Here is a 13,090-nt window from a genome sequence, read left to right on the forward strand (position 1 = left end):
ATACTGTTAATACTGAAAATGGTTTACGGTAATGTGAAAGAAAACATATTTATACATGCTTATTTCACTCAGGTTGTGGAATCAGGGCTAAAAATGTCAGGGCTAACATGATATTTTCTATAATAGAAAAAATGGCTGTCAGTATAGCTTAGAGGTACAGTGTCTGCCTCATATGCACAAGGTCCTGGGCTCCATACCCAGAACCCCCCGCCCACACACACACACACACACACACAAAACACACAAGCTGAAGACCTATGATCAACTGAGACCACATCCCCCTGCTGAGTGCTCAGGATGGTAAATTTAACAGGGCATTATATATAACTAACATAAAACCAGAAGCTTACTCTAAAAACACCAGGAAAGAACAAATGCTAAGTTTAAAAAGAGACAATAGCTACAAATCTGGAGATTAGACTAAGTATAACTCAAAATAATCCATTTTGTCAAATGGATTAAGCAGGAAAAAGAGTGAGCTGAACTGAGGACACCGGGGGAAACCGGCTTCCTAAGTGGGGTGTGGGTGCAGTGGGGAGGTGAGGCCTCCTGGGACAGCATGTCCAACCTCTGAAGTGAGGCCCCAACTACAGGGAGGGGAAACGACAAGCAGACAGGCGGTCATTTGAAACTGCATTTTAATGGGTATCTCTGATGAACCTAAAAACAAAGTATTCATTTTTTAGGACACTTACTCAAGGTGAGAAAATTGGGGACAAGCAGAATGGCCAGTTGGGAGTTAGCGTGGAGGGAAACAAATTAATAAGACCTTTGGGGTTCAGAGAGAAGGCATTTCACGAGCAAGAATTAAAACAAAAACAAAACTTCTTGCAAAAATGATACAGGGAGGGGCTGGGGCTGTAGCCCAGTGGCAGAGCGCTTGCCTAGTGCGTGTGAGGAACCGGGTTTGATCCTCAGCACCACATAAAAATAAACAAATCAAATAAAGGCATGCTGTCCATCTACAACTACAAAAAAGATACAGGGAAACAAATATTTGAAAAAAAAATCCAAGCAACAGTTCACTACTGAAGAAGAGACATTTCATCCAGAATAACTGGAGCTCAGTGGGCCTGGGGACGCCTCCATAAACATTCCCTCATCTGGCAGCTTGCCAATACTCCTGCCTAGCACAGAAGGACAAGGCACAGTGCCATCATACAGGATCACTGCCACCAATTCCCACTGAGGAATAGCCACTAGAGGATAACCAGGGATGATACTGACTATTGCTCCTTTAAAATGCCAATGACTAAATAAACTAGAAGTTTAAAAACTCTAAAGGAAAATGTTTAAGCTCATCATGAGCAGCAGCTACATTGCGACTCACTGACAAAATGACTTTTGTGCGTTTAAAAATCCTACACTCAACAATGATATTAAACATCAAGCCCAGGAATATCAAATCCTTTCTAAAATGAAGCAGGGAACAGGTAACAGTAAATCTTGGAATTTGACTGTACTTAACAACTGCCTTAAATTGTATACCATCGGACCCAACAAATCTACTAGGAAATTATTCTAAGGAAATAATAACGAATGAGTACAAACATTTGGAAATGTGAATTACATATATAAACAACATAGAAAGATATTATTGCTTTGTTATTAAAAAATAGTGTATTCTGTATGAGATGCTTTTTATTTTTATTTTTAAAATATTTTTTGCCACTTTTTATTTTCAAAGTATATGTACATTGGATATACATATATATGTATGTACACACACACATATTCATTTTTTTTAAACGTGTAACATTATTTAACACACATATTCATAAGAAAAACCCAAACATTAAAATTGAACGAATACTGTGTTAACAGTGGTTACATTTGGGCATTGTGATTTCTAGTTTCCTAATGTAATTTATTTATACATTCTAAATTTATTATAATAGCCTAATGTTAAACAAGGATACCATAAGCTTCTTTTTAAAGAATAAACATCAAACCTTGACATGTTGTAATAACAGAGTCACCTATAACACCCAAACAAAGCCTAAAGGTTAGAACTGGAACTTTGGGTTCATAATTTTGAGTTCATTACTGTTTGCAGAATGGAAGTCTTTTTAGTGCTCTTGAGAAATACAGTCTAGTGCTAGTACTAACATAGCTGTTCTTTTTCTGGCAGAAATCCTGACACACTAATATGTGTTTTCAGCCTTTCTAGGCTAGACTGCTGTAATTTGCTCCTCCTTGGGCTATACATTAAATTTGTTCAAAAGCTGTAAAATTGTTCATTTGGTAGCAGTTAAAATGACTTTTCTGCAAAAAGTTGTGCATCACTAAGATTCATATGCCATGAAATACATCAGCACTGCCATTCAAACCTGAAGTCACGGTCTTATCACAGTACAATGGTAGAAAATGCTGGTTTTGGTTTAAAAAAAAAAAAATCTCTAATGTTCAAACACTTTGAAGTGACTAAGCCCAGTGGGCTGTCCCTATCAGCTTGGCCCAAAGTTAAGTTTTCTAAGGATTTCTTATGGGGAATGAGGCCCAAAGAAGCCTATTAATGTCTTTCCAATCAGGACTTGTCCTTATACCTCTCTCTGTGAGCAACACCATTGCCTTATCCTTTATGTTTTTCTTGCTTAGGAAAAAATAAGATTGTTCAGGCTGGATTTAAATTGGTTTTTAAAATTTAATTTTTTTTTTCTTTTTGGTACTGAGGGTTGAACCCAGAGTTGCCTAACCACTGAGCAACATCCCCAGCCCTTCCAGCCCTCTCCCTCCATTTATTTTTTGGTACCAGGGATTGAACTAAGGGGCACTCAACCACTGAGCCACATCCCCAGCCCTATTTTGTATTTTATTTAGAGACAGGGCCTCACTGAGTTGCTTAGTGCCTCGAAGTTACTGAGGCTGGCTTTGAACTTGCGATCCTCCTGTCTCAGCCTCCAGAACCACCGGGATTACAGGTGTGCACCACCGTACCTGGCTCCCTTTTTTATTTTTTAAATATTTTTTTTAGCTGTAGATGGACACAATACCTTTATTTTATTTACTTATTTTTATGTGGTGCTGAGGATTGAACCCAGTGCTTCACGTGTGATAGGCAAGTGCTCTACTACTGAGCTACAATCCTAAACCCTTTTTGTATTTTATTTAGAGACAGGGTCTTTCTTAGTTGCTAAGTGCCTCACTAAGTTTCTGAGGCTGGCTTTGAAGTCACGATCCTCATGTGTGCCATGGCATCCAAACAATCTTTTTTTAATTATTATTTTTGTATGTAATACTAGAGATTAAACCCACAGGTACTCTACCACTGAACTTTATTCTCAGTCCTTTTAATTTTTTTTTATTTGTTGATTTTTATGTGGTGCTGAGGATCGAACCCAGTGCCTCATGCATGCTAGGCAAGCTGTCTACCCCTAAGTCACAACCCCGCCCTAATTTATTTTTATTTTGAGACAGGTTCTTTTTAAATTTCCAAAGTTGGTCTCCAACCTGCCATTCTCCTGTCTCAGCTTACCAAGTAGTTGGGAGTAAAGGCATGCACCAGTAAACCTGGCTTTGTTTTTTATTTTAAAAATTGATACATATTGTCTGAAAAACACACACTAAAACAGCAACAGTGGGTTTTTCTCAGAATATTCTTTTTTTTTTTTTTTAAAGAGAGAGTGAGAGAGAGAGAATTTTAATATTTATTTTTTAGTTATTGGTGGATACAACATCTTTGTTTTATATGTGGTGCTGAGGATTGAACCCGGGCCGCACGCATGCCAGGTGAGCGCACTACCACTTGAGCCACATCCCCAGCCCCTATCTCAGAATATTCTTTAGTATTTTATATGTTCTTTGCATTTTCTACATGTATTAATCAGAATAAAGCTTTGTTTTTATAATTTTAATGGCTGGGGATATAGCTCAGTTGGTAGAGTGCTTGCTTTGCATGCACAAGGCCCTGGGTTTGATCCCCAATACCCCAAAACATAAAAATAAAAAAGGCTGGGCTTGGCATGGTGGTGCATCCCTATAATCCCAGAGATCTGGGCAGATGAGGCAAGAGGACTGCAAGTTCAAAGACAGTCTCAGCAATTTAGCAAGATCCTGTCTCAAAATAAAAAATAAAAAGGGTGGGGATGTAGCTAAGTGGTTACACCTCTGGGTTTAATCCCTGGTACCAAAAAAAAAAAAAAAAAAAGGGTGTGTGTGTGTGCTGGGGACTTAGCTCAGTGGAAGAGCATTTGCCTATGAGGTGCGAGGCACTAGATTCAATCTCCAGTACCACAAAGGGGAAAAAAAAAAAAAAAGAATACAAGGCTCAAGGTGCAGTTGAGTGGTAGAGTGCTTGCCTAACATGTCTGAAGGTTCTTGGTTCAATCCCCAGCATGAGGAAAAAGAAAAAAGGCATATATAATATATATAATCACTTAGATCTGAAATAATTTATTATCTTGATACAAAAAATATGTATATATACATATATATATATATATGTATATACATTTTGGTAGAATATACATAATATATAATGTGTCTTTTTAACTACTTTAAAGTGTACAGGTGATTGCCATTAGGTACACTCACAAGGTGTACATCCATCCATAGAACTGTTTTCACCTTGCAAAACTGTCTTTGTATCCATTAAACAAAACTTCCCATTCCCCCTGCCCAGCTTCAGTAATTGTCAGTCTACTTTCCATCTCTATGAATTGCACTGCTCTATGCATGGCATGTCTTCATATAATGTATAAAATGTGATTATTTTTAGACCAAATAGACTCTGCTCAGAAACAACCCTTGGAAGTGGACAAAACCATATTTCTTGTTTTGTCTCTCCCACTGCTACTGTCATTTTCCTTGTGTCACATAGCACCTGGAACCAAGGAAGTGCTCACCTGCGTAGGGGTGATGTGGCTGATGTCTTCAGATGCAAGCTGCTTCAGCAGAGTGGTCTTGCCAGCATTATCCAAGCCCAGGAGAAGAATTCTCACCTCCTGGTCTGGCGCACTTTTCAACTTGCGCAAAATGGAGAGTAAGCCCTTAAACAACCATGAAGGAGACAGATTATTATGGGGGCAGTAACTTTGATATTACAGCATATCAGAATGACTTCTCCTTATAAGTTCTTGGTTATGGAGAGCTTATACTATTACTTTCCACTCTAATGCATGTCTTATTTCTGCTCCTACTCTTAATCCAGTTTAGCAATCACCCCAAATCTTGTGGAAGTGCGAACTACTACCCCACCTGTGTTCCTAAAGCTCTTCACGCTCATCATATCAGATTAGGTAACTGATTTTTGTATTTTCTCCTTTTCTATAGTGAAGTTTTTAGTGGGTAAGGATGATAGTTTCTGTCTTCCCACAATGCCTGGCACTTATTAGATACCAGATAACAGTTGTTCAAGTAAATAGAATCATCTACCCAAAGTTATGCAAGATTTTAAGGCATCACACAAAAAGATTGTATGAAATTGTAGCCGGACTCCTCTGTGTTTAAGACTCGACCTATTACAGTTCATGTTTAAGACTTCTTCATTCAAAATACTCAATCATCATCTAATTTTAGGTACACAGTATTGATTATCTGTTTTTTGGATGATAAATCTGATACAACAGAGAAGTTAGGCAATAGGGAACTGTAAAAGGCATTCATGATGCAAAAAACATCAAAATTTAACCAGGGTTGTTTTTGTTTTCTTGGTGCTGGGGACCAAACCCAGAGACTCACACATGCTAGGCAAGCACTCTACCACTGAGCTACATTTACAAACTTAAGCCATTTTGTTTTTTAGCCAAGACAAATTTTATAAGATAGTTATTTGTTCCATCCTACATCTGACAATCTTGTTCTAATGAAGCATGGCTACAACAAGAATCAAAGGATCCAAGAGTTTAAAGGGCATACAATCTAATCTCTCCGCCAGAGTAGAAATTCCTTCAAGCTGAATCTTAGAATTACATAAAATGGTTGTAATTTATCATCCTCATTGCACCAGGCAATAATTCAAACCAGTTTGTTCACTAAAATCAAATAATACTTCCATGAAATAATTCTCAACAATTAGGTCTTTGGACAATGATATGCAAATATGCATAATTGTCAAGAACTCCTTTCTGCCTCAGAGACTCTATGTTTACCACTCTGGTATTGTATTTGACTGACTTCCTAAGGACATTAACCTCTGTCAATTTTTTTCCAGCAATGAATTGGAAGGTTTAGTCTAAGACAGACATATTTTATGCCAAAAGATTTAGGAGAGACTGCATACATTTCAAACAAAGATAGGCATAACCTTTTGTTAAAGGCAGGATTTTTTTTTTTTTTTCTCTCAGTACTAGGGATTGAGTCCTGGGTCTTGAATATGCTAGGGAAGTGCTCTACTATTGAGGTACATCCCCAGTGCCCCTTTTTATCTTCTTGTTTTTCTTTTGTTTTTATCTCATCTGGCCTTGAATACTTTGACACCATTCCATCTTAATATTATATTTATGCCAGGCACAGTGGTGCATGCCCATAATCCCAGTGATTTGGGAGGCTGAGGCAGGAGGTTTGCAAGTTCAAAGTCAGCCTTAGCAACTTAGAGAGGCCTTAAGCAACTTAGTGAGACTGGGGTACAGTGGCCCACACCTGTAATCCCAGAGGCTGAGGCAGGAGGATCACAAGTTCAAAGCCAGCCTCAGAAAAAGTGAGGTGCTAAGCAACTGGTGAGACCCTATCTCTAAATAAAATACAGAAAGGAGGGGCTGAGGATATAGCTCAGTTGGTAGAGTGCTTGCTTTGCATGCACAAGGCCCGGGGTTCAATCCCCAGCACTACACACACCACAAACACACTACACACACACACACCCCACACCCCCCCCCCACACTACACCCACACAAGTAAAATACAGAAAGGACTAGGGATGTGGCTCAGTTTTTTTTTTTTTTAAAGAGAGTGAGAGAGGGGAAAGAGAGAGAGAGAAAATTTTTAATATTTATTTATTTATTTATTTTAGTTCTCGGTGGACACAACATCTTTGTTGGTATGTGGTGCTGAGGATCGAACCCGGGCCGCACACATGCCAGGCGAGCGCGCTACCGCTTGAGCCACATCCCCAGCCCGTGGCTCAGTTTTTGAGTGCCCCTGAGTTCAATCCCCAGTACCCAAAATAAATTAATTAATTTAATTAAATAATAATAAATAAATAAATATTTAAAAAGGGCTGGGGATGTGGCTCAGTGGTTAAGTGCCCCTGAGTAAAATCCTGGGATCCCCTTCCTCCAAAAAATATATTTATAAGACGTCTCCTGGGTTTCTATTAGCTATGTTGCAATCACTCATTTATAATACCACCTTTCAGAACAGTTAAAATTATAATTCTGAGATCCTTAGGGAACTGGTGATATAAAAAGGCTAAGAACAGGGAAAACACATCATACTTCTCATCCTGAGTTCCAAATTGGATGTGAAAAGAAAGAATCTCATTACCTCTTTTTAAAAAATTTTTTGTTTTTAGATGTCAATGGACCTTTATTTTATTTATTTATTAATGAAGTGCTGAGAATGGAACCCAGGATCTTGTGTGCTAGACAAGTACTCTACCACTGAGCCGCAATCCTAACCCTTATTAGCTCTCATAATAAATTCTAAAACAGGAAATTTATCAAATTAATACATTAAATGACATACAGGCAAAGTTCTCATGCATTATCTATTAGTGTAGAAATTGTGAAGGAAGGTCCATTGCTTATAAAATATTATTAAGTTTAATGTTTTGGACTTTTCATCATGCATCTCTTTTAAAAAATACTAAAAATACTGCCGTCTACAGGCTGAGACCTTTCATACACACATTATATTTAAAATTAAATAATTAAGAGAAAAACAATTTTTATTCATCATAAAAGAAGAGAAACAAAGTACAGATAAGAAAGGAATCATTCTAACTATACATAGATTTGACTAACCTAACGGTATAGAACACAGTACTTCTACATTTCTTTCTTTCTTTTTTTTTTTTTAGATGTTGATGGACCTTTATTTTATTCATTTATTTATATGCGGTGCTGAGAATTGAACCCAGAGCCTCACACATGCCAGGCAAGTACTCTCCCACTGAGCCCCAGCCCCAGCCCCAGTACTTCTATATTTCTAATTTTTGAGTAATCTTCCTTATTAGGAAACAATAATGTCAGATGCTTCATCTTTAAGTGAAATTACATAGAAATGGAAAGTTCAGCTAATATTTTCTTCCAGCAAAATGATAAATGGCATCTCCAGAATGGCCTAGGGAAGACAAGTGCAAATGCTACACAGAATCATATTAACCCAACCAGCAAGGACAGGGGATCGTGGGATTATGGGGTTTGCTAAACAGGGAAGAGGATATTTATAGATATCAGGGTTCTGCCTGAAAGGTACATCTTAAGCTGATTTAAGAGGCTGGATGAAAGACAGAATAAGTGTATTCTATGCTCCTATCTGTTGTGCCATACTTTATTTTAAATGTCAAATGAAGAAACAACATTAGAAGTTAAATTTATGATGGAGCTGAGTTGCACAGTACAAATACAACAAAATTAATTTTTAAAATATATTTTTGGCTCAAATAGCCATTCATGTCAATTACCATTAACATCCACATTGTGCCTCAAGCACTACAGTGAGCAAAACAGGGATGATCTTTATGTAGGATTAACCTTCCTATGACATTAAATAAAACTAATAAGAAACAAGAACTTCAGCTAATGGTATGTATGTGTTATCAGCATATGTGTATGTAAGTTCTCTGCACTCTGGTGGACAAAAGTGATCTGACTCACCCACAAAACATTTAAACAAACTTTTCTGCCAGTAAATCATAAATAGATGTGCTACTGACGACAGACATTTTATCTGCTTCAAAATCAGCTTAAACTCAACTCCTGGCATAGGCTTGGCATACTGACCTCAATGATACAAATTAGGTCATTGAAAGAAACCAGAGTGGTGGAGGGGGAGAGGAATTTTTTGGTATATGAAAATATATGGGGGCTGGGTTTGAGACTCAGTGGTAAAGAATTTGCCTAGCACATGTGAGGCACTGGGTTTGATCCTCAGCACCATACAAAAATAAATAAATAAAAGTATTGTTGTTCATATATATATATATATAATATATCTCTCCAGAATGGCCTAGGGAAGACAAGGGCAAATGCTATACAGAATCATATTAACCCAACCAGCAAAGACATACATATATGTGTGTGTGTGAATATATAGTTGTAAGGAGAGGCTAAAATTTAAATATATTAAAACTACTAAGTAAAGTGTCAAATAATACACTCCCCATAACTAGCTTAAATGGAACTGTCTGTCATTTCTTTTTACTTCTTTAAATCTTTAAACAGAACTATTGCCAGGTACAGTGGCAAATACCTGTAATCCTAACTATTTGGGGGCTGAGGCAGGAGGATTCTAAGTTGGAGGCTAGCCTCAGAAACTTAGCAAGACCCTGTCGCAAAGTAAAAAAATGAAAAGGGCTGAGCATGGAGCTTATGGTAAAGAGCCCCTGAATTCAATCCCTAGTACCAGAAAACAAATAAATAAAAAACATTGTGGGCTTTAGAGTTTCAGACCATATTCAGCTTCCCTGTGTGAGTAACTGTGGGCACAATTCCATCCAGAAAATGGGAACAATACTTACACCTCAAGAAAAATATTACAAGGACTAAATAACAGATGTAAAGCATGATGCATAGCAGTCATTCAAAACAATAAAACAATGTGGGGCTGGGGATGTGGCTCAAGTGGTAACACGCTCGCCTGGCATGCGCGGGGTGCTGGATTCGATCCTCAGCACCTCATAAAAATAAAATAAAATGTTGTATCCACCGAAAAACTAAAAAATAAATATTAAAAAATTCTCTCTTTAAAAAAAACACAATTTGTGTGTGTGTGTGTATATATATATATATATGTATGTATATATATATATATATTTTTTTAAACTATATAAATTTTGTGTGGTGCTGGGGATGGTATGGCCATCCACATACTGAGCATTGCTCTACCACTGAGCCCCAGCCCCCACATTTTTGTAATCCAGGAGAGGTCTATCACTGGGCTAGGTCCCCAACTCATTTTATTTTGAGACAGGGTCTCACTAAGTTGCCCAGGTTAGCCCTGAGCCTGTGATCCCCCTGTAAGTAGCTGGGTTTCCAGGTGTGTGTCACTGTGTTGGTGTATTATTTACGGACCATTTTCTGACCAGAAAACATGAATACAGTTGGGAACAATTGTCAAGTGTTGAACATGCCTGGTCACTACCATATGTAGAAAGTATGCGTGTAAAAAGTACTTCATAAATAATTACTGAATTTAGTTATATATTAAATAACAGTTGTTAATTATGTGCCATAATTAGCCATCTTAGTATTTCATCAAGAACGTGGTGTCAGGGTTTTGGTGGTACAAGTCTGTAATCCAGTGGCTGAGACAGGAGGACCACAAATTTGAGGCTAGTCTGGGTAATTTTGCAAGACCCTGTCTCAAAGGCTAGGAATGTATCTCAGTGTAGAGCACCCTTGGGTTCAATCCCTAGTACCACAAAAAAGAAAAAAAAAAAAAAAGAACTTGGTGTCATAAGGCAGGGGTAAAACAGCTGACCCTAAATGTTCAGAGAAATTCATAATAATTTTTTGTTGCCCTAATTCAAATAAAAAATATATTAGTCATAGCTGAAGTTTTTAAAACAAAGAAACAAAAGCCTAGTGCTCACTCTTCAATTGTACAGTTAATAATAGGGGCTCATGGATACGACTTGACACACTTTATCATACCACTGACCATTTAAATTCAGTGTTACACTTCCATTTCTTTTTTTTTTTAACATTTATTTTTTAGTTGTAGGTGGACACAATATCTTTATTTCATTTGTATGTGGTGCTGAGGATCAAACCCAGTGCCTCGAGTGTGCTAGGTGAGCACTCTACCACTGAGCAAGCCACAACCCCAGCCCTCCACTTCCATTTCTAACAATAGCTCACATTTTTGGATGGGGGGAAAATGTTTTAGAAAACAGATAAAGAACCCAGAATAATTTGCCCTAATTTCTTTCTTTAAAAAAAAAAAAAAACATTTTTAGTTGTAGATGCACACACAATACCTTTATTTCATATATTTTTTAAATGTTTATGTGGTGCTGAGGATTGAACCCAGTGCCTCATATGTGCTAGGCAAGCTCTCTACCACTGAGCTACTGCCCCAGTCCTGTCCTAATTTCTTATTGTTCATTTTAAGGAAAAAAAAAATCTGTTTTGATCATTAAAAAAATCACATACAACAATTGTATATAACAGTGTTACATATACACTGTCATTTTGGTGTACACAGTGCCAGTTTGCACCTGGAAACATGAGCAGTGGTTAATTTATTGAGGCCTATAATTATAAATTAAGCAATCATGAAATTATACAGTTCACTTAATTGATAAACAAAACTGGGTAAAGTTAGCCAACTCTCATGTTTCTCATCTATAATGACAAATCTCATTCTCTGATGACTTTGCATGCCTTTTTTCATTTCAATTTTAGTTATTTTCTATGTAAATATTTATGTTTGCACTCATTTGTTGGGATAAACTTAGCCTTTAAATGGACAGCTCATGTATAAACGATTAATAGAAAGAAAACACTTGTCAAAATTAACTCCTTGGAGTAAATCTGACCAATGACATGCATTTTTCTCTGCTGGACATCTAGATTTTCATTCACAAATCAACAGAAGTTATTCCCCATTTTAAAAAGTCATAAGAAGGGACTACAGGATAGGATAAGGCAATAACTATAACTGGCTCTTTGCAGTTGGTAAGTCAACCTACCTGCTTTAAAATCATATTTTTCTTTCACTAGCTCTAAAAGGACTCAATTTCATTTTTGCCCTTTCTACTTAACTGCACAAAAGTCAATAAGAAACTGAGTGTCAATGGTCAAATCAGTCACATATTGTGATTTACAATGAGAAAGTTTAATTTTAGCTGACAGAGAAAAGGTTCGTCCCATTTAGTTTAGCGACCCCAAACTGGGATTAAGACCTTTGATCCTGGTGAGGTCAAATGCAAAAGGGGATTGCAACAGGTTTCAAAGGAAATGCTAAGAACTAGGCAGCTAATTCGCCTCTACCAACACGGACTAAGCATAGAATGAAAAATGGGTCATCAACAACCAGACCTTGCAGAACTCTCAGCAAATAAATAATTCGGGTCTGCAGACATTGAGACGTCGTAAAAATCTACCAAGCATCCTTTCCAAGAGACACCTCTTTGTGTCCAGGGACTTAATCCCTCCCCACCTCATCCAGCAACCCGCGCAACGCAAGGAAGAGGAGAGCTAGGCTACTCTCTCCCTTGATGCCGCCGGGGAGATCTCAAAGACCGTAGCGGGCCCTTCTCCCCGCTTCTGGCTGGGCCCCATGTGGACCCCATTATCCTGCGGCGCGGGGAGGCCAATTCCCCGGAAGATCTAAGCCTGCGTGAGGAGACAGCTCTTCGCAGTTCTCGGACCCATCTTCAGCCCTATCCCCAGACTAATGATGGAGCTCAGGTCATCCACGCACTCGGCCAGCCCCTTCCCCTAGCCTAGGACCCATCGCAAACCCCGCCTTCCTCCCCAGACCCAGGCCTCCCTCCAGGGCCCACCCTCGGGGCTCCCCGCCGCCCCCGAAACCAATCCAGAACCCAGACCACAGGCTGAGCGCCATCCCATTCCCTCCTCGGATTTAAACGCAGTGCCCCGCCCTGGATCTGGGGACGGGAGGGAGGCGACCCGCCGGCTCTCGAGGGGCTCAGGCCCCTACACTCACCATCCTCCCGCCGAGTCCCTCCTCCTCCTCCTCCGCCTCCTCCTCCTCCTCCTGCCTCCCCCGTTACCAGGGGCAACTGCTGCGGCACCGCCCCCGACGTCCCTCGCACGCACAGCGGAGGAGAAAAGCAGCGGTATGGGGCGGGGTCCAACTTCGCTTTCTCCAAAGTGCGCAAGCGCGCCGAAGTGCCCGCTCACTGCGCAGGCGGGCGGTGGTGCTGCTGAAGGCTAAGTCTGGCAGGCTGAGACCCGTGGAAGAAGAAAACTCGCCCACGTGGCTGGCGGGAGTCTCCCGGCCTGTGATTGGTCACGAAGGG

At 39.1% G+C, this 13,090-nt stretch overlaps 1 protein-coding gene across 1 annotated transcript in view; it reads right to left on the bottom strand.

Annotated features, from left to right (window-relative positions):
* The window catches only part of Arl3 (ARF like GTPase 3), a 39,754-nt gene extending 26,945 nt beyond the window's left edge, over positions 1-12,809 (bottom strand). Inside the window, exons 1-2 of the mRNA XM_026401154.2 lie at positions 12,775-12,809; positions 4,845-4,988 (exon numbers count right to left, since the gene is read on the bottom strand). Of these exons, the coding sequence (XP_026256939.1) occupies positions 4,845-4,988; positions 12,775-12,777 (147 nt within the window). The 5' untranslated portion in view covers positions 12,778-12,809. The remainder of the gene's footprint in view (positions 1-4,844; positions 4,989-12,774) is intronic.
* Between the last annotated feature and the right edge of the window lie 281 nt (positions 12,810-13,090).

Source organism: Urocitellus parryii, chromosome 5 (genome assembly GCF_045843805.1).
Source record: "Urocitellus parryii isolate mUroPar1 chromosome 5, mUroPar1.hap1, whole genome shotgun sequence".
NCBI lineage: Eukaryota > Metazoa > Chordata > Mammalia > Rodentia > Sciuridae > Urocitellus > Urocitellus parryii.